Here is a 22,386-nt window from a genome sequence, read left to right on the forward strand (position 1 = left end):
TCTTCCATCTACCCATCTGTATCTGATTTGAACTTCTCATTATGGATTCCTCTGTGTTTTCTGTTATCTTTGATAAGACAGGACTTAATGATGCGTCTCTGGCAAATGACACTAGGAAAAATCGCTTGAGCGTCCATTGTTATTTTTTCCATTTTTTATCAGATTGATTCCTCGTATCGTTGCTGTTTTTTCCTTTCATTATCAAATTAACGATCATTTTGTTGCCAGGTTTGTTTAGCAGTCAGCAAATGCCTACAGATGTTGATCGTTTTTGCTTTATGGTCCTAGCAGGGGTCAGAATAGATGGTGCTGTTGATTGAATGAGTTTGTTCGGGAAGAAGTAACACCGACGCCAAGTAATTTCTTTTCATCTACAGCTGAGAGGTGTTGGATTCTAACTTGTGCCAGTAAGACACAAACATGGACAGTGAAGCTCAGTCTGATTTGCTTCTGGGTTAACCAGTAGGGTCTTTTCACTCACAACAAGGCAACATGTCAGCGCCAAATGAAAAGCAACTGTGTCTTTCCCTTATGGATTCATCTCGACAGAGAGAAAAGTATGACTAGTATTTCTAATTTTAAACTGCAACAAAACTTCCTGTTCATGGATAAGGAATGAAGAAAGTTCAGATTACATAATTCCCAGTTGTCTAAACAAGTGCCAAGAAAAGAGTTCAGGCAAACATCAAGGATGGGGTAATTTAGGTTTTTTACGTGATGAATTGCCAAGTGCTGTTCTGTTATTCAGTGAGAATAACTATTTCAGTGAATCATGGTGCTTTAATTGGGCTAATGATGCAGTACAAATATTGACCTGAAAAGTGTTAACATATACTTGAATGGAAAATGTCACAATGGAGCGTAACGACGGAAAATGTACACAATACTTCACAGGGTTTTATGAAGCTAAGAGCTATAAAACTCCATTCAAAACATATTATGTGATTAGAAAAACACATGGATGTCGGTTGGAAATTATTTTCTTAAGCCCAAACCAAAATTTATATGGCCATATAAATTCACATAGAATCAGGAAGGAAAGGCCTTGGAAAACAAGCTTAAAGTCTCATATCCTATCATAATTCAAATTACAGCTCGGTATCACCTCAGTGTTCACAAATTTGTCGGACTGAACTCTGGCTTTTGCAATTCTCTGAAGGTTTATAGTATGTCTAACTGTCATACACTGTGAGTTCATGTATCAAAGGCTCAGTCAGTCAACTTGAAAGTGGAAAATTCTTCCACTCCAGGTAATCAAAATCAAAACAAAGTCAGGGGTAAAATGATGTTGTTTCAGCAGTGTATGCTATGCTATAATTCTTTAAATATGAACCCCAGGCTTTAATTTGTGCAGAAGTTTCAGCTGCCATTTTAATGAAGGGATCAGTCCAAAATCAGCTGTCAAAGTCTAAAAATAAATAAAACTCTATAGGCCCCCATACAGTTCTGTAGAAATGATCCCACTCTGCACTAATATAGGCCATATATCAACATGGACGTAGTTGATGGCTGAATGCTGCTTTTATCCTCAGTCTGAATAGTTTAGAGCTTTAAGGACCCTGAAAACTAATATTTTTTTAATCGACCTCTCGCTGTGAGCAGCGGGGAACACAAACTTTTCTGCCATAGTTTTGGCAGCTTTGTTCATTCCACATGAGAGATTTCTGTATCTGTGCTGATGTCCTTGGTCCTCCACCCCCGCCCCACCACAACCCACCCCCGCCCCCCCGGTTTGACATGGGCAGGGTTCTGTGGAAGAACATGATGTCATGTGTTCCCCTGCCCCAGTCGGACTCAAAAACAAAATCTGATGACGGTTGTGATGTTGTTTGCTCACGTTGCCAAGCTACTGTCAGCTGAATGTGATCTAACCAAACCCCCACACAGTCCTGATGAAGAATATTAGCTGATATTTTGACTATCATGCTCAAAAAATTATACCAAATTAAGTTTTTGCTTTAACTTTGATTGTTGATCATTTGATATTCAAGAGAAATTTGAAGTGAAGTTTGGGGGGTAGGGGGTTTAAAGATTTAAAAAATGCCTAAAACCCCAATCAGCAGCCATGTTCAGGTTTTTCAGCTAGTCCACTCAGGGTCCTACAAGTTTCTCTGTAAAACCCTCATGAACACTGGGCTCACTAACATCATCTCTCAGACGCTGCTGCTGTTCCTGCCCCTGAGCTGACCACCACTTAATTTTAAACGCCACTTTGGGAAAATTTTAATGACTTTATAGGAAACCACTACGATGCTCTTTGAATGTTTTATCAAACTAGTGTATCATTTCATTTATGCTGTCTTGTCTCTGACAGAGGAGGACTTTCACCGAGTTGTCACGTCTGTACATTCCAATCCTATCTTTATGACGATTGTCTTATTAGGGTTAAACAGCATATAAATCTGTTTTTGATGCTTGTTGTGTGTAAGAGGTGTCTCTACCCACACAGAGCTGCAGTTTTACGGAAACAGCAGGCCCTGCTTTTAACCCAACATGATTCCTGCTCATGGTGCCTGTCCCTGTCCCATCTCCATGAAGCTCATCATATGTATTTTTTGCTACTCTAAACTGGCTTGTGTTTTGCAGGACTACGCCGTGTCGACTGTGCCTGTGCTGGAAGGGCTGCACCTGAAAAGTTTCTGCAGTATGGGAGGACCAGGCCTCATTGTCATTGGCTCCAGTGAACCGGCACAGAAAACCCTCAAAGTATGGAGTGTGTGTGTGTGTGTTGTACGTGCTGTAAAATCCTCATCCCACTGCTTTGCTTGCTCCAGCTGTAGTCATGGAAACCGCTGAATCAATGTAGTTGCATTGTTTGTGAAACTGTGACGCACATTGATGCAGCTGGTTCCTTTTTTTTTATCCTTTGGTTGACCCTTAGCTCGATGCTGTTGGTATGAACAAGACTGCTCCTTTTTTTCTCCCATTCTGCAAAGTATTGAGCAAGAATAACACTACAAGACAGGGCATCACGCTTGTTGATTCAGAGCAGACTCCCTTACTTACAGTTTGATTGCTGTTTCCTGCAGCAAGCCCACTGAAACCACCTGTCACCTTAATCCCTCCTCATTAATTCATATTCTCGGCTAATCTGAGGAGATCGCCCCTGGCACTCACTCTCAAGCTTCAATTAGGAAGGTGTTGTACTTCCATTAAACAGCTTGAGCTCATTACTGCATAAAAGGCTTCTGAATTGATCGAGCTCCGTCGCAACAATGGCACTCACAAAAATAAACCCAGGGGATGCTGAGGGACTCCATGTGACAAAGAGGCAGTTTACACCCTGACAGAGACGGATTGGTCATTTTCACAGAGGGAGAGTAATAAATCTTAAACCATCCCTTTGATGGAATTATCCCAGACATCAGTGCATAACACTGAAATACGGTAGAATTTGTTTATACGTGCACAGCATAGACACACATGCTGCATGCCTAATTATACAAATATGAGGACTTACACACAAGTGGATAATATCCTTGGCCTTGACACATCCTTGCTGGTAGGGCTTTTGACGTACCTCCTGATGTGATACCCCCCCTACTGGCACAGCCCTATGCAAGGATTCTTTAAGTCAAGTAAAAGTCATTGTATCTCAGGGGCAATTAAAACCAGACCATCCGACAGCACATCCTAATGAGGCAAAGTACTGTGAGAGCAGCACAAGGTCAGACTTGTTGATTTTTGTAAGCGTGTTTGCATTGCCGAAGTGTACACAAGAACTCAAGAATCTATGCACAAACTGAGGCGCTAATTGATTTTTATATTACAGCATCGACTCATTAAGATTCCTGCCTGTTTGATCACCCCAGTAATTAGCTACTGGAGCGAGGAGTGGCCGTTAGCGAGACTTAATGACAGGCTGCTCGCTTTCTAATTACGACTTACGTCACCCTCTCTTGCAGCAATTAGCTTCTGTTTTAAAGGACTTTTAACAACCCTGGATTTGTAATTAGGTAATGTTCTCTTTGTGAGGAGGGGGTGAGCACTCATGAATGTTGTTTTTAATGAATTCAGAGTGCTTGTTTTGGATGTGGATGCAGCACTTATGGCAAACAGGCCTCCTGTCTGTGTACGCTCGGACAAAGACGCGTTGTACAATTTAAAGTTGGAGCCCAACTAATTCAGTTTGCCTGTAGGGAGGACAGGACAGGAGAAGGTCTGTGTGTATGTATGTGCCACTGACATCTGCTGTTAACTTCTGCAGTTTGGCTTGGTCTTTATCTTGGATTTCTTTAACAATAAGTCTGGATGCTCAGAATGTATTTATGTTTGGACCAGAGGTAGTCTCCTGTCTGTGTTTAGCTCTCCCAGGGATGAGAAAACATGTTGACGGGATGGATTTCATCATCCATCTCCCTGCTGTCACTGCCAAGCTTCACTCATGAAGTCATCATCCCGAAATACAGCCGCTGTCAGAGGCTGCAGCGCCCACTCCCTGCTCTCTCTCACACACACACAAACACACACACACACACACACTATCCCCTCCCAATAGCGGGCTGGTGGGCAGCGCTCTAGCTCACCAGTCGGCCCTTTACTCGGCCCCATTTGATTCATGAGGTCATTATGCTCTAGTGTCGAGGTTTGATCTTCACCTCAAGGATGTTTACACGCTTAAGTTTTATAGATAATGAGGTGACAACACGGTGAAGGTTGTATTCAGGATGGGTTGTGTTCGATGACCAAATCCTGACCACAAACCTGCATATACACAAGTTACCAAAATGCAACATATTCTCCACTTTTGATTAAAGTAGGTTTTTGTTAAATAAACTGCTGGGTTATGAGTATCTCTAACATGAGCATCGTGTTTTCTCTGACTGATGAGTCCGAAGCATTCATTCATTCATTCATTCAGTGCCTCAGCTGCATGGTCAGAGAGCGGCAGCTGATCACACATCTTTACGTCACAGGTTTGGGCCTGTGAACTGTTGCCTTGTGTCTTCCTGAGACAATAATTAAACAAAGAGCCTGCTTGGAGGATCAGGCAGGCAAACTCAGTAACCTCTTTCAAATCTCTTCTTAAAACTCACTTTTCTCTTTTTTTATATCTTATATTTTGTATTTTATTTGTGTTTAATACTTATTTATACTGTTAAGCATTTTGTAGCTTTATTTTGAAAGATGCTGTATAAATAATGGCATTTTTGTTCTTATACAGCTGTGTGGTGGGATGGGTATTCAGCCATCACAACCAACAGCGAATGAGGTAATTCAGTCTGTTTCAGCATAAATGGTGGATCGACTCACCGGCAGACATCCTTAGAGTCTTCCCGAGCGTGGATGAGAACATTGCAGAGTTATTATATCGGGAAGAGGGGCCATATATGGCATGTGAGCTTTAGGTTGCCTTGCCAGTGATGTCATCGAGTCCCTGAGTCAGCTGCAGAGTCAGACAGCAGCAGAGCTTTAACCATATCATACATTACAGTGTGGGGAATCGGAATTGTTTCCTTGTTTAGGAATAAAGTTAAGAATAAAGAAACCACAAAAAGAAACGTGACTCACTGAAGAACACTTTTCTGAATTCTGTTGATCTCTCAGTATAATCAGAAATGTTCTGCACCCTCCCCTCCTCTCTCCTCGCCTTCCTTCCTTCCCAGTCATCTTCCACTGAATGCCTGAGCTTGCGGCCATAAACACTCCCTATGGACCAATATTATTTCCAGAGTGAAGTATGTGTCAAGAAGCCATAACAAACAAACATTTACTGTACATCAACAGGAAGCAATTTCATTTTCATTTCCCCTCCGGAGTTGGAAGCAGCCTCAAGTAGGATTTGTACATGCTGCTGCTGTTCATCAGTGAAAAGAAGTATTGTAAAACTTTAAAAGGCTACTGGAGAAAGAATACCACAGTGAGCATTATACACATTTATACCAGGAGCCAAAATACAGATTACGCTGATGACCACATTAGATGGCATCAGGTCCAGTAAATTGTCAGTGTTTTGGTTAGCTGGTCAAGATTGTCATCGCCCGAGGGGTGGATTTTACTGCCTATTCCAGTAAATATTTTGCTCTAGCAGCTCTGCCCGAGCACATTCTGCTGCCCAGTTACCACTTAGTGAATTAACTGGACCTCAGCCACTGTCCAGAAGTAAGCTGTTGATGATTTGCAGTTGCTGTATATCTGGTTGAAAGCCAAGATGACTGTGTAGAAGCTGCAGCGCTACATTTTTCTTTCTTTTGCGCTTAAGCACTTGAAGAAGACACACAAACGTGAGGCATATTAATGATGTCAGGCAGACTAACTGATGTTAGCAAAAGCTTCTGAAAGTCTAATGGAAGACGTAAGATGCTTAAAAGCATCCAGTAACCAAGATAACCTTCACAATTTTTTTCCCCCAAGCTAAGAATAAATTAAGATTTCTTCAGCGTAATAAAATACATGAACAAGTAATCTGGCCTAAATAGAACCTGGCTTACATTGTCCCACCCTGACGGTGAACAGAGAGCCAGCTGCTCTATCAGTCAGGTGAATATTCTAAGGATTTGATTGCATTTCGTAAATCAGAACTTTGCACGAAGCTTAATGAAATTCTGCTGCAGGGCATTTTCCTAAGGCCCTGAGTAGTTTTCCTTCTCCTTTTTTTTTAATTGAGTAAGCGAGATGTTTTAGAGACACAGACTGTGATCTTTTGGTGGAGTCAACGTTTATTCTTCCCTCTACCACTCTTAATCCCCCTGTGTGTGAGAGACCGTGCTGGCGGTCACGCACATGGACAGTGTTTTCACACACCCACAAGTGACCTGGGAATGTGTCTGGTCTGGTTACACACACATACACAGCTTATGCTCCACCCTGCAGCCCTGCAAAGTCAGCTCCTATAAAGTTATATCTGATTTATTTTGCATTGTCAGTCATTTGCATGTCCTGTTAATTTACTGTTTATGGGTCAAAACTGAGTTATGGCTGTTAGATAAATATATATTTATACATTAGTTAGACTTTCTCGATTGGCTTTCATTTTTCTAACCTTTCTTTTTAATATGGTTTGTGCAAAACTTTCATTACTGTGTTGGTTTAGCCCAGCGCTTCCCCCCAGAGATCACTGCTTCCATTTAACAAGTCCAATCCTGTGACAACTTTTTCTTGGGATTTCTATTTAATCATGGGATTTACTGCTCATACTAACCACACAATTGTTTTCTATTTATTTCAACGAAGCACTGTTGTTTCTGCCAGTAACATAAAACGTGTCACTTCCTGTATGCTGAATAGACTTTCCCAGGGGAGCCCAAAGAGTACTTAGAGCAGCACATTTAGGTTGGAACAGCTGGCAATAGTCACATGGCTGCCTGATAAATCATTATTTTGTGGGCACAAGGTGTATTCAACTTATTATGGAAGTTAAATAATGCAAAGTAAACCATTTTTGTGTATAACTCATGCAGAAAAGGGTCTTTGCCGTCTCAGTAAACGCCCAGGTCCTCCCTGCTGCAGCAGAGCCAGTCAGTGGGAAGTGTTATGAAAACATCTTTAGCCACAAAGCCCATTGTGCTCACAAACCACACGGTTTTCTCCCACGTTTGTAGTTGTGTCATCACATCCACTCACAGCCACTCCCGCACACTGATGTGTGCGTCAAGCAGACGTCGCACATTTTGGTTTGAGTTTTGTGAAGTGCGTTCACATAGTCTGATCTACAGGATTTACGTTTCCTTTGTCATCATGTCAGCGCTTGACAGTGACCTTTTTTCGACTGTTGATTGTTACCAAGCGTACCAAACTCATAGAGATGACAGGAAGAGGAACAGTAGATAAACGTCAAAGCAAAAGGAACGCAAGATGTCTGTATGTGGCGAAAATCTCACTTTGGCAAATACCTTTTCTGTATCATAACACTTCGGTTTTTGTTTTTTGTTTTGTTTTTTGTTTCTTTCCACCTCCCCTCCTGGTTTCATCTCTGAGGTATCCGTCCACAGATGTTCTGCTCATAAACATTAAGAGGCACCTGCCTCTCCTTTGGCCCCGACTTTCACTTGGCAACATGGACGTCCTCTCGTCCTCTCCTCCCCCCCCACTGCCTGTCCCACCTTCAACTCCTTCAGATTACATAAATAACATGACATCTGCTGAGAAAGAATGTCAGTCTGCTCCTGTGTTCTCCATTAAGGCCCCCCAGGCCCCGAGAGCGGTTTGGCCAGCAGAAAGATGTGGTTCTGCCTTTGGTATTGTGGCCTTGCTTCTGACTCAAACTGTCTGATTATCTGAATAACTCTCTGTCTCTCTGAAAGTCATGTGGACTCCCACAGCTTGTGGTTTAGTTACCTAAATGTCCTGTGTTTCTCTTTCTCTCTCTCTCATCTGTGAGTGTAGATCATGCAGCAGATGAGTGACCATCGCTATGACAAACTGACAGTGCCTGACGACTTCGCTGCCAACTGCGTCTACATGAACCTGCCTAACAAGGGGCATGTGCTTCTGCACTGCACATCAGAGCAGTTTCCTGAGAGTGCAAAGGTAATGCTCATCTCATTTCACATCCACACACAGTTACTTTGTCTCCCTCATGCACCCACACATTCATTTACAGTCATGAGGTTACACGTTTGGGAGGAAGAGACACCTTAAGGACAGTCAGACTGGTTTAGTGGCTTAAATTTAAAGAGCACTTGTCTTTGTTGCTCTCCATCCTGCCCAGACCTCTGAGACAAACAACTAGCTGAAGTGGTCTCTGGCTCTTTTACACAGGCCACTGCAGGTCAACCGCAACCAATGCTGTGTGGGTTTTTTTGACAAAGGAACATGTAGTTTTATGTGAAGTGATCTTTTGTGGACATGACTCCTAAAACAGTCTTGGAGCCAGAAAAAATCTTGGGTTCTGTTTTTTCTCAGAATAATCAAAATAAGGGATGTTAAAGATGCTATAATCAGTATTTCTCTATTCGGTGACAATGTGTATGTGAAAGCAGTTGCCCATCCTTTCAAGTTTAGAGAAACTTTTACAACTCTCATCAGTGTTGGGGGTGGGGTGGGGTGGGGTGGGGTGTGGTGGGGGGTGGGGTCACCGAGCATTTAGCAGCTGATTTTCCTCAGGCGCTCAGAGACCACACCAGAGCTAAAAGGAAAGCGAATGTTGGATGTAAATTTGTAAGCTGAAAACAATCACAATCCAAATGAATGTTAATGATGTGTAAAAAACTTTTTGCCATTTCAACTTTGTAACATGATAGTATGATAGTATGTATCAACATGGTGTCTTACAGCTTGTTGCGGTGCCCCTGAGCGGCCCAAAATATCACACGCACTACATAAATAATTTAATAAGTAGCTAAATTACAAAATCATACTACTTGTTACTCTTTATTTCCTTTTCTATACTTGCAACTATTTATATATTATTAACTGCAAAATAGGGAAAAATTCCAAACTCATGCCTCTGTTAGGAAAGCTTGTCCACAGAGTCCATCATGTTGCCCTCCATGTTTCTGTAGTAGCCCAGAATGAACAAACCAAACACTGGCCATAGATGCTACTAAATCCCACACTCTGGACTTTAACAGATACATCCCTGACTACACATACCTTTTATACTTGTGGTTGCCAAGTTGCTACTATTTCAGAATCTCACAAGGGAAATCCCAGAAGAAATCCTCTAAATCTAGACTAATTTTGAAGAAGTACTGAAGAGCTAATCTCCAACAGTGTCTCACAGCATACACCATCACTGCATGAACACATATAACCACAGCCATCCTTACTTTTCTTTCAGACATACAGTTGACCTACTTGCAAACACTGTGAAGAAGCAACTTTTCCTCATGACACTTGCATCTTCCCCAGTAGCTCGCTGGTGTGCTGATGTGTATGATGTGTTATTATCTCACTATGTCTGTTGGGATTTGGAAAGGCTGGAGTGTTATTTAGATGCTTTGGGGTCACTCCTCATCACAACAAGTCAAAAGGATTCTCACAGGATTGAACTCAGCACCCTGCAATCTGCAGAGACAGTGTTCAGACCTCAAAATGTACTCTGTGGTTAAAACCCCAACCTCTGCCGGCTATTTTTAGAAGGAAGAATTCACAAAATTATGCGTCTTTGGATTAACTTCCATGGCAAAGGTTGAGTTTTTTCCAGGAAGATTAACTGAGGGAATTCAGCTCGAGCATAATAAAAATCTATTTGTGTAACTCAAGCTTCCTGCTTTGGTAGCACCTTTTAACGGGCCATTTGGAGCAAAATTTGAGAAATGTATGTTTGTTCCATGATCGAGTTTCCTTTATAATGTTCAACCCCACCAGAAATTGGCCTAGAACACACTTTTGGTCACAACCCATGTTTAAGAAATGGTAGCTGAAAGAAAGTGGAAAGCATAAATGGCACAAGACATAACATAAGCATTAAGACAGCAAGGATGGTTTTTATCATAGCTGACTATCATGCCGTGTTGTACAGTAAGCCTAAAAGGGATACATGCTTCCCACAGGAACTTGTTGTTCCTCCAGTGAGATATAGAGATTTCTCAGCACAATTCTGCAAAGACTTGTTGCTTTCTAATTCTAAACATTGTCTGTCTTAATCTCCGGTCTATTTTTAGTTTGCTCGTGAAGTTACATAACAGTCCCACATTAACAAAGGCAGGGGGTCATGAGAGAGGATTGGTGGGGTTGGAGGAGGTGGAGACGGGACATCTTTAATGGTTAGCAGTGGCGGCGGCTCCAGAGGGCTCAGTTTGGAGATAAAGAAACCAAGCAGACAAAAGGCCCAGTGAAAAGTAGAAGCTCCTACTGTGTGGGACCATGCCACCCCCCGACCCAACATATAAATCTCAACCGCAGTAATGAGAACTCGGCTGGAAATGTTCAAAAGAAAAAAAAAAATAAAGATAGAGAGACTTTGGAGGAGGAGATGCTATAAACGGCAGGGAATTTAATGATGTTGTTTTGGGGGAGTTATACAAAAGCACAACCTTCCCTGAGTTGACCCTCAGATCATATGGTTTAAACAGAAGGTTTTCAGATGGCGGTCAGTGGCTCGCTGGGTCTAAAACTTAGACTGAAATACCTTCGCATGCGTTGATGTTCCCCAGAGGATGATTCTCTCAGAGTTTGGTGATCCTCCAATCAAATTGCATGAAGTTGATCTAGTGCCATCAGGTCGAAAATTAAATAATTCCAAATCTTTATTATTTGACCATATTCCATCAAGTGCTATTGCAGAAGAGTCTGATGGTACAGTGCCTGAATTACACAAAATGTCTTGGGTAGAAAAGTTATTAGAGTTATGAGGCACATGAGCGCGGCGGGTTTAAACATGGAAATTGGTTCGCCAGAGGCTGCGTCAGCCATATTGCATCATGAGATAAGAATTTGTTTAGTTGGGTGCCTCTGGCTGCGCCGCAAGGCCTCACTCAGTATCACAGCAGGATTGAAGTGAGAGTTTAAAGAGGAAAATATCCTGGTTTGGAAGTCTGGTAGGAAAACATTGGTTTCCTTCTGGAAAATGTCCACAGGGTGACACACTCCTTTACGAGGGTCTTTTGAGAATGTCGTAATAGTTCTCACTCCCACTTTTTTTTTATATATATATATATTTTGCCGGGAGACCATGAAACCTTTTTGAATGCCTGTTCTTCTGTTGCACATTTTTGTGTCTCACTGCATTGTTTTTATATCACAGAACATTACAAGCTGACAAGCAGAGTAAACAAAGTGTTGCATAAGTTCCCACTTGCAGTTTAACTACTGCTAGTCAAGGTGCACTTCAGCCTTTTCTAAAGAGTTTGTCGCAGCAGGAAGAAAGGCAGGTTCTTTATTCCCAGATGCATCATAGCACTAAAATTATGCTTTGACATAATTAGAATTTTACACAGCATAATCTAAACGGGGGGTATGTCAGTTTTTTCCATGACGGCCTCGTCTGTGTGTCCTGCAGGTGTTTGAGAAGCTAAAGGACTACATGCTGATCCCCGTGTCCAACTTGGAGAAGGTCAAAGTGGATGGAGCCCTGACATGCTGCTCTGTGCTCATCAACAAGAAAGCCAACATGTGAGCGCGCTCACCGGGGGTCCCTCAGCGCATCGTTACCAAGTGTAGCCTGTATCCAATCACCAAGGATCCTGAGGTTTAACAGAACTTCTCCTTCTTCTTCTCCTTCTTCTTCTCCTTCTTCTTCTCCATCTTCTTCTCCATCTTTCTACTCACAGGAAGGATAGGCAAGTTTGATGTTGCTGAGGGACAAAGCAAATATAAAGTGAAAGGGAGTCATCTGGTGTTCCTTTTCCTCCAAAACACACAAATTAAAAGGTCTTAAAAAAATGTGTGAATGGATCAGTCGACATAAATCACCAGTAGGTTTGATCATTGTAGTCTCTATAAGAATTAGGATATTACATTAAAATTAGTCTTGTTTTGCTCTTTGGATAAAATTTTCTATGAAATTCTGAGTACAAGGCAAAAAAACAGGCTTGCAGGTTTAATAATGAGTCATAAATTCTCCTTATGTTAAGCCATACATGTTTTTTGACAGTATTAACTAATTAATTGCAAATCTAAGCTGAGCTCAGATCAGAGGATGAGCTACTAATGCCTACCTGCTTTTTGATGTTTATGACCCTTCGAGGGAACCACACAGAACAGAGCAGTGGACCAACAAAACCAGATGGATCTGTTTGATTTCTGTTGCCGGTACAGTCTTACCCACACTGCAATTACGTGAGTAACATGGACATCTACAGTAAAAATGTAAGCAGTTGCTTTATACTGTTTACATACAGCGTTTTAACTGTTATTTGTTTGTGTGTTTGGTTATGTAATGCAATTGGGACTCGGTTTGTAATCCACTTTTCAAGAACTTCATTTTGGAGCAATATGTAGGAAGAAAATCCTGCTACTGCTATAATATGAACATGTCAGTGTCACTGAGTGAATCTGAGTACTGTACATCATTTCAAAACCACTGGCATACCATTGTGTCAGTTATAGAAATGCACAGTCACTGGTCTGACCTGAGGGTTGTTCTGATTTCCCCCTCTGAAAAAGCAGTTCTTGAAAAGCCTTCTGGAGGTGTGAGCTTTTGTTTTGTTTTGTTTTTGATTTGTTTTTTGATTTGTTTGGAGATCTCAATGATTGCCACCAGCTAGAGAAGCTAACGGTAGCCTGTTGATTTATTATGAGGAGCATAGCCATTTTGTTTAACATAAACTAATCTTTCATTTATTACAACATAACATTTCTTTTCTTAATGTGCAATGACAAATACATTTCCAATGTATGGAAAACCTGTGACGTTGCTCCTGCTGAATGATTCTGAAGCCGCTCTAGTTTTCTCACATCATTGGTTCTGTCTGTGTTGTTCTTTACACTGGATCACCCCACCCCCCACCCCGCCATGTATTGGCAGTTTTTAACTCTAAAACTGACTACAAACATACTGTGAAGCTGATGTCTGCTCCACTAATCCAGTAACAGCAAATGCAACTGCACTGAGAGTTTGCACTCAGCTTGCAGATCGAGCTAACTGCCCCTGTTTGGTGCTTTACCATGCATACAGAGGATGTTGATGAGCTCTGTTATGGCGGCCTTATCTCTGTGGTTGCTGAATTCACATTGCAGGCCTCTAGACTTATTAGTTATAAACATGCCCAGTGTAAACATGCGATATACCATAAGTGTTTAGGCCCATCACATCTGAAACCATGTTGTTATTCAGTGTGATTGTAAGTGAAAGTTGAGGAAATGACATCAGGAGGTGATTCAAACTCCCTCCATAGACATTTGTGTATGGGCAAGTGGGCAGTGGTGATGAAACATGGAAAGAATTCCTGTTGGGAGGAGAGGCTCGTACACCAGTAAACACTGACTCTCTTAAACTTTTTCTGTCTTTCTTTTGACAGTCTCACTCTCACCACTAGCTTTCTCCCACCCCCTCCTATTACCTCATAGACTATCTGGGCTAATTTATGGCCATGATATCATACAGTCTGGCGAACACTGTGGATGTGATGGCCTGCCGTTAAAAGTGTGACACTAGTAGTATATTTTACAGAAGGCGGCTGGCTGCTGGGTGCGGGGTGATAGCATAGTTGCAGAGGATCCAGTTCTGTTTCTTACGCAGTTACTCCAGAAGGCTGAGCCAAGCACGACCAGTCATACGCTGATTAGTACAATGTCACCCATTAGATTTTAGCCAAATCAAGTCACTCGATGTAAAATTGTCACCCGGTCTCATGTGGCTCCGAATCACCTCTAGGTTGTTCAGGTCTCAGCCACTCTTTTTCCTTTTAGTGACTTAAAAATTAGAATACAGAACCTTTATTACGTTTTTGGCCTTTGGCTAGCAAAGCTGGATGTGAGTAACTGCTCCTAAAAAAGTGTGCTGACTTTGTCGGAGGCTTTTTCTTATCCTCTTACTAATCTCCTCACTCATTTCAGTTGTCACTGATGTTGGTTGCAACTCAGGTCACTTGTTTTTCATGGAAGTTGTGAGTAATAATTATTTGATTCATCTTAAACTGAGCCTTTCGTCTCCTTTGTGTAATAAATTAACATCTGGCATTCAACTGTGTTGTCCTTTTGTTAAATTCAGGTTAATATTAGCAAAAAGATATGGAAGTTATCATTTACTGAGTATTTTTATTTGTATTCTTATGTTAACTGGGCTTGATAACATATTAACAGGTATAGCTCTCAATAAATCATGACACTTCACCAGGTAAGATAAAATCCAAATCTTACTCAAATCTGAGTAATTTTTCAGTGTAGAATAGCTAGTATTTTCTCTCACTGTGACAGCACAGAAAACCAGCCCCGTTCCCGTTGATCTCTGCTACCACCTAGTGACACCAGAAATGGTAAGACGAGACAGGAAAAAAAACAATTTTTGTATCCAGCAACTCAACAATTCAGTGGCTGTTTATTTGTAGGGAGGAAAAGCAGCTGTCCAACAAGGCGCTTAAAAATGTCCAAGTGTCTCCTCTGTTGTGGTGGACTTCACAAGAAACACAACTGGATTAACAACAATTTTATTACCAGAAATACAAACCACAATGCATGCATAATGGTCTAAAAGCTTGTTTTGACAGTTACATGGAAGGCGTTTTGTTAACACTTCGCATCTATGTCACCTTCCTCAACCTCAAGTGGGATTCTGAGGAACTCAGAACATTCAACAGAAATATGTTCAATATAAATGACTGAATGAATATGTAACAAACAATGGCAAAGCAAAAGATCTGAAAAACCAAATTCAGATGGACCTTTTTTTTTTTTTGATGGAGGCCACTAAGAGTAGTAAGAAGATGTACAGAAAAACAATGACAGGAAGATACATTCAAATGCTAAATTAAAAACATGTAAAAACAAACTTACTATACAACACAGAGTGGGGTCTTCTCTTGCAGCTTCCCTCTAGTGGACATAAAAAAAAAGACAGCAATACACAACCTCGAGCCCTAATGTGGGTGAAACCTTAAACACAAGTACAATTATAAATATTATACACAAAAAGCTGTTACTGTCAAAGAAATTTGATTCGTCTTACTAGGATTATATCTTCAGATCTGTGATGCATTCACGTCATTTCAGACACAACAGACTGCATCAAGAGTGAACCGTGATGAGAGAGAGGACGCCGTGATCTATTAAATTGAGGGTCTAAGGACAGAGGGTGGTGTAACTTGAACAGATTGTAAAGCTCTGCGATGTTGACAAAAAAACTAACCCTTGTTACACTGAGTACACGGTAACACACTTTTTCTCAAGTCCTGCATTGTGTGAATCCTCAAATCTCTGTGTCGATTTTATCCCTGTTACTACTGGTGCAGTAAACTCGATCAGTTTACAGTGTACAACAGCAACATCAAATCTGCACCAGTAGAAACAAGGTATAATTGTAAGACCGTACTTACAGGGCCTTTCTCAAAACTGAATCCTGCACCCTCTCACCCTCCCACCCACATCCACCATGTTTGTGTGTGCTGACGGAGGGTTCGCCAGGTGCTGCCCCAAACCAGTTACCCTGGAAGTGCATTATAAAGCCCTCCAAAAGTGATTGTACACCAATGCCGACTTACCAATGCAATGTCGCGTTGTGATCGTCGCGGAAGACGCTGGGTACATCTTTTGAAAGTTCCATGCAATTACCTGTACAGATGTAAACTGCTGAAACTAAGATGGACCTTTAATATTGTTAAACAGACATTAGAAACTTAAAAGTTACGTTGTATTTAAGGTCAAACATACCCTTCTCTGGACTAGAAAACAAGACGCGTTCGTTTGATTGTAATGTGTCGGCTGCAAAAACCAAGCGCATTATAAGCATCAGTATGAAAACTGAAGATGTTTACAAAAAAATATATTGCGTTTGATAGATGCCGATATAAACTGGTTACAAAAAGGTATGACAGTTAATGTGTCTACCAGAAGTTCGTGTCAAAGCTTACCGCCGCCCTACGTCTTAAAGAAGGGTGCTTCCTTCAGCTGTGACTACAGTGTTCCCTACTCGACAGAGTGGGCAGGGCACAGTTTGAGAAAGGCTCTTTGCTACAGGGTAAATTTGTATAGAGGTTGCCCGGCACCCTACCAGCAGTGCCCTTCTGCATGCAGAATCTGTCTGCGTGCTCAGTCATATTCAAGTAGCAATGGTTTAGAAAGTTAATGCCTTCACAATGTTCAATACAGTCTGAGCCTTCAGAGCAGGAAGATACACTTTTTTGGAAGAGATCAACCGTCACCACTGGGTCTTCTTCGTCAGACTTGTTTCTTCCGGGTTGAAGAATGATACTGTCTTTGTTCAGAGTCACATAGTCTGGAAAGACTTCCGAACCAGGACTTAAATGTACCTGTTCTGTGCAGGATAAGCTTCTCTCTGGTGACAAGAGCTTGGTGGAGATTTCTGATGGCTTCCCCAATCCTGAAACCTCCACTTCAGACATTACCTCCACCACGGATGAATAGGTTTCGTCAGAGCACTGTTTTGTTGTTATTGCAGGATTCTGTAGTGTGACCAAAAAGTATTTCATTTTCAACACCTGGCAACACAGACACACATTAAAGTGTACACATAGTAAGTTATACAATCACGTTTCTAGAGTATCGTTTACATTTAGTTTCACCTCTGCAAGAAAATCTAAATCTAGCTTCTCTTCTGAGGAGAAAAACTGCTTTGTGTAACGTATTCTTTCATGAGTAATGTGTTATCCAAAATATTTTACCCATTTCTGTCTGTTCATCTCTGTCACATAGCCTTGAAGGACTTTGTTCAGGTTGGGCACTGGGGGCCAAACATACAGCTTGAGCTTACTAGAAGAATATACAAAATAACAAACATGAAAACACAAACACAATGTTTGTAGAGAAAGTCATTAACTGGTTAATTTTTTTGGAGATTAAGTAGGGTAGTTAGTGATTTGAAACAATAATATGTGTACATATATATTTAAAAATATACTGCTGAAGTAATTATACAGTTCATAGAGGTATCTTATTTTGTGACAGTTATTTTTGTTTGGATTGTTTTATTCTCTATGTAATCCTGAGAAGTGGCTGATTAGATGGAAAACAGTCCTACCTGAGACACTTTGTAAACAAGGAGATGAGGATGATAACAATTATCAGCATCAAGACAGGAAGACACAGCATGAACAACTTGCCTGTAAAGGGTATTTATATTGTGTTAAGGGTTGGATGGTGTCCAGTTGTTACTGAATTTCATAAGTCTACAATGTTTTAATGCATCAAGGCAACGCAGTACAACAACAACACTACAATTACTGCTAAAATAAAAAACAGTAGTAGACAAAAAACTTAGACTGCTGCATTGCATTTGGTGCCATTTTACAATTCTGGTTTCAGTCCTCAGTGTTAGCTTACCTAAATCAGTGGGGGTGTCACCAGTAAGCACATCTGACCAGTCACTCCAGTAGCCTGAGTAAATGGACCCAGTAGGTTTAGCCCTGATCCTGACATTGTACTCATGACCAGATGGAACTTTTAGGCAAGTGTCAGTTTTAGGACCCTTTACGTTTGCCGTCTGGAGAAAGAAATAACAGTTTGACATTTAAATAAGAACATTAAACAGGAGGCTTACTGGTGGGGGGCATTTTTTGTGTCCCCTTTAAATATAAAGTTATTTTTAAAGAATTTTTGTCACTTTTTTACTGTTGCACAAACACAAATAATTTTTTGCACATTCAATCCTCTTGCAACATCCAGTGATAAAACAATATAATTGATCATCTTGCTGATTGCTTACTTTGTTTGGCCACTCTATGTAGAATTGAGAACGCAATTCTTTGATACCATCTGGTGGTAGCATCAAGAATGACGTTGTGGCATAACAGCCCATGGCAATCATTTGGCAACAAACTAAAGCGTGAGCCATCGGAATAATTCTGAAGATACTGCATTTCAATATCATTCAACACACAGGACTGTGAGTATACAAATGCAAAACATGGAAGGGAATCTGAAAAGGTATGAGGGAACACAAAACCAAATTGGAAGGGAATTCAAAAAGTTTTTTGACCAACAAAGATCTCTACAAAATAAAGGATTTCAGAATCAAAGACTCCTAGTGTATCTTAACCATTAAAAAATGAAAAGAAATACATAAAATTGTGGCAATGAATGTCATCTTACCATCCATGTTTCCCACTCTCTGATCTTGTAGGTGACTTCATACTGTAGGTGAGCAAACAGAGGCGGAAGTGGAGCCTCCCATGTTAGGCACAACCTGTCATTCTCCATATGTTTTTGAAGATCACTTGGCGGGAATGTTTTGACTAAAAGCAAAGCACACAATTTTTTTCAGTACACAAACGCTGATGGAAAAAAAATCGATGTGGCCACTTGGGCTCTCACCATAACAGCAAACGACAGCTGGTCCCTGTCTAGGTGAGCTGGTGAGCTACATGCTCATGAGCAACAAAACAGATTACTTACTGCTATTGTTGAGAGTGAACTCTTGAGTATAAAAGGTTCTGCTGAGTGGAGCTGGAGAGCTGCTGAGCTTGACCCTGACTTTCCTGGTCTTATCTCCCTGGAAACTGCACAGGTCAGTCAAGTTCCTCTCAGGGACACACTCAGTCCAGTTTGTCCAGCTCAAGGCTTCACTGTAAGGGTTGTGATATCAGTAGTGTGTTTTAAAGTGCTATACACCCCAAAGAACCAGACATTTTTGTTTACTATTACAACTTGGTATTCCACTGAAACATGCCATTATATTATTATACAGAGTTCTGAGGACTTTTTTTAATAAATGATGAAATGTAGTAAGTGATATACCTGAGACCCATCTGGTAGAAAAGTGTGTATTGTTTTTCTACACCATATTTGCTCCCATTCCAGCGACAGACGACGGTTTGCAGGTCAGACGTGTAGCACATAAGGGAAATATCATCTGAAAATGAAAATAAAAATTCCCTCAAATATTACAAGAGTGACAGAAGAGATGAATTATAATGTCTTAAACCTAAAATGTTCTTTCCACTCTGACATTCACACCTGCACTTTGGGGAACCACAGCTCGCGCAGGCTGTGACCAGCTGCTCCAGTGTCCTGTATCTTCGTTAAAACTGCATTTGACAGCGACCTGGACCTCAACCACCTCTCCTGGTATCAGAGACTCTAGTATCGTAACCTCCTACAGGTGAAGGAAGAGAAATCACAAACTTTGTATATTTTACAATATTTTACAACACTTTTCACGTACCAATAAAGGCTGACCTACAGGTGAAGGTATGCCATGAATGATACTCAGCTAACAGAAAATATTGCAGACAAAGTTTAGTGTCATAAACACATTTGGAATAAAAAAAAAAAAAAAACTTATCAGTGACATGCCATAGCTAGTAAAGGATTATCAGATGAAATCTTACCCTGAAATCTGACAATCTGACTGATGCCCAGTGTGTCACTAACTGTGACACACTGGGCTCTGGTCTTTTCAGCTCCCTACCTTTTTAACCAGCTGATTGGATGTTTATGAAATGTGTAAAACTTAGTTTTTCCTCTTGCATTCCATTTACAAACACTAATCCTTACTGATGTATGCAGTAATATTACATACCTTTAATTACATTTTGTCAGTTTCAGGACTTTGATGCAAAAGCAAAAAAAGCTAGAACTATTGTGTGTATATATACCTTTACTGTCTTCTCTCTCAGTCCATTGGAGGAGTATCGAATCCTATGCCTATTTGTCATGTATTTTGTGGCCGTTGTTTGCCATGAAATCTGCAGCTGTCCTACTTGTCCATTTTCGTGTAAAGCCACATTGAAGAGGGGGTCCAGGAGACCTAGAGATAACAAGTTGATGGAAAAATCATGGAGAATGCATTACAAAATCCACTGGTGAAAATAATTCATGCACTTCATGATGAGGCCCCTGCATTTTTGATAGACCTTACTGATGGAAGAACCAGGACACACCAGAGGACTTGAAGGTATACTGTGCAGGTTTGTCATTGTCATAAATGCACTATTCATGTTTGCCCCTCCTCTGTGGCTCAATGGACAAGACTGAGAGAGAGTAGCAGTGGTCATACAAGTTAGAAATTGATTGAGGAAAGAAACGAAGCAGCAGCAATCCAGTTATTTAGAGAAATCAAACAAAGGATCTCTGTGGACACAGGCACCGACAAACTAAGACCCAGGAACCACCGGGTCACAGATGTTGAGTAAGAGGGATTCCTTATCTATCAGTGCATATTGTTGATGTAGGTTCTCAGATGTTTCACCTCTCATCCAAAAAGCTTCTTCAGTTCTGAGATTGATGGGGAGTTCCAGGTGTGTAACCGCTAGTCTGGTTGTCACTTTGGGTGTGGTCTTGAGGATCACTTGCCATCATGTGAGTCGTTATGGTCACATGAGCCAAGGTGTGGCTTATTAGTGAGTCAATCTCAGAACTGAAGAAGCCTTTCAGATGAGATTGAAATGTCTTCCACAACCTCAAGATATCTGGTTGCCTTTGCTTCTAGCACTTCATCAGTCTTTATTGTGCTTAAGAGAAAAAAATCCTGCTTTGTATACCTCTAAGTCTTCCAGCCCTGGTCCATCTGAGGACTATCTAGCCCTGCTCATTTTGCTGAATGCCTTGCATTTAGCTCCCACACCTCTACATTTTTTGAGTAAATAAATAATGTAAAAAGAAATGTCTTACAGTTGTCCTCCACACAGACAGTCCGTTCATATAAGGTGTTGCCGTTGCCCTCCACCACTTTCAGGTGTATATCAATAAAGAATAAAACATCCGAGTCAGGAAATGAGCAGATGTGGAGAAAAGTTCCCTCTTCTGTTCTCTCAACAGACAGTTCACATCTTTTCTCTGGATCGCTTTTCAGGTGAGTGATGGGGTATACAAGAAGGAGAAATAATTACATTATTCAAAGTGAAAAAACAAAACTTAAAAAATTATACAGGGGTTTGGTTGATTTGGGTTTTATGTTAGTTTCCCATAGACCTGTAGTCTTATGGAATACAGTGTCAACATGTCAGTGGCTATTGAATATGTAATGTTCAAGCTAATACTAATGTACAAGAAGATATTGTTAAATTAAAAGTTTTGTGTCAAAATCTGAACAGCCCTCACAATATTATTCAAAGAATTCTGAATGAGAGCATTGTTTAAATGATTTATACAGGGATCTCCTTTATATGCAAAACACAATACATTTACTGTGTATCATGTGTAACATACCTTTCTAGCTTGTAGAACAAATTATAAGTCTTGTTGTGGGTTGTCTCAAAGAAGCAGGTGAAATCGTGTTCTGACCGGGTGAAACATTTAGGACTCTGCTCATCCTTTAAGACCAGTACATCTGCTCCAGAAATGACAAACATAACAGCCAAAAATGTTCCCACAAGGTCACATAATTTCTTTGCACAACATCATAGTTAATGTTAATTGGACTGAATTAAAATGGACACAATTGAATTAAAATTGTGATTCAGCTGTACGAAAAATAAACCATCCTTAATGCCTACCTTCCCTTGACAGACGACCAAGAGTCCCATCCTTGTAAAACATCCCTGGCACAAAGCCCACGTGCATCCACAAGCAAATAAGAATTATCTCCCACCTGCAGAGTAGATTCATGGTAGATTGAGGTATTAGGAGGAATTAGTACACAGAAGTTAAACTAAAACAACACATGCTTGTGTATGTACACTGTGTGTGCGTTGCCTCTCTGTGTGCATGGTTTGAGTGGGCATTGGTATTTAGGGTTGAGTAGTGCTGAGGGGTTGGTCCAGTGTGACAAGCTGTGTTCAAGGCAGGAAGCAAGCTTTGCATACAGAAAAGGTAAGCACAAAGAAAGGCAGTTTGGAAGGAGAGGGTAAACATAAATTATACAAATTTCAGTTAACAATCAGACACCGCAACTTACAGAAGATGCCATACAGTTCATCGTCTGGCTGGATTTGTAGTTTTTCCATATTA

At 40.8% G+C, this 22,386-nt stretch overlaps 2 protein-coding genes across 9 annotated transcripts in view; one reads left to right on the forward strand and one right to left on the reverse strand.

Annotated features, from left to right (window-relative positions):
• ddah1 (dimethylarginine dimethylaminohydrolase 1) overlaps positions 1-14,510 on the forward strand; it is a 71,067-nt gene extending 56,557 nt beyond the window's left edge. For all 6 annotated transcript variants that reach the window (XM_046390885.1, XM_046390882.1, XM_046390881.1 and 3 more), the window contains 4 exons: positions 2,587-2,706; positions 8,326-8,469; positions 11,885-11,997; positions 12,156-14,510. In XM_046390885.1, coding sequence (XP_046246841.1) covers positions 2,587-2,706; positions 8,326-8,469; positions 11,885-11,997; positions 12,156-12,174 — 396 coding nt within the window. In that variant the 3' untranslated portion in view covers positions 12,175-14,510. The remainder of the gene's footprint in view (positions 1-2,586; positions 2,707-8,325; positions 8,470-11,884; positions 11,998-12,155) is intronic.
• A 446-nt stretch (positions 14,511-14,956) lies between these two features.
• mpl (MPL proto-oncogene, thrombopoietin receptor) lies at positions 14,957-22,164 on the reverse strand. 3 transcript variants are annotated; one of them, XM_046390877.1, is made up of 12 exons: positions 21,933-22,164; positions 21,646-21,766; positions 21,109-21,281; positions 20,094-20,245; positions 19,453-19,591; positions 19,234-19,348; positions 18,892-19,061; positions 18,589-18,731; positions 17,821-17,980; positions 17,519-17,600; positions 17,163-17,250; positions 14,957-16,943 (listed from the first exon to the last, which is right to left on the reverse strand). In XM_046390877.1, the coding sequence occupies exons 1-12, from the start codon at positions 22,042-22,044 to the stop codon at positions 16,425-16,427; spliced, it is 1,974 nt and encodes a 657-aa protein (XP_046246833.1). In that variant the 5' UTR covers positions 22,045-22,164; the 3' UTR covers positions 14,957-16,424. The 3 variants fall into 3 exon arrangements, with proteins under 3 accessions (XP_046246833.1, XP_046246832.1, XP_046246834.1); XM_046390876.1 differs by having other exon boundaries at positions 14,957-16,979; XM_046390878.1 differs by lacking the exons at positions 21,109-21,281; positions 21,646-21,766; positions 21,933-22,164 and adding an exon at positions 20,687-20,976 and having other exon boundaries at positions 14,957-16,979.
• Positions 22,165-22,386: the final 222 nt, after the last annotated feature.

The sequence above is a fragment of the Scatophagus argus genome, chromosome 6 (assembly GCF_020382885.2).
Source record: "Scatophagus argus isolate fScaArg1 chromosome 6, fScaArg1.pri, whole genome shotgun sequence".
Taxonomy (NCBI): Eukaryota; Metazoa; Chordata; class Actinopteri; family Scatophagidae; genus Scatophagus; species Scatophagus argus.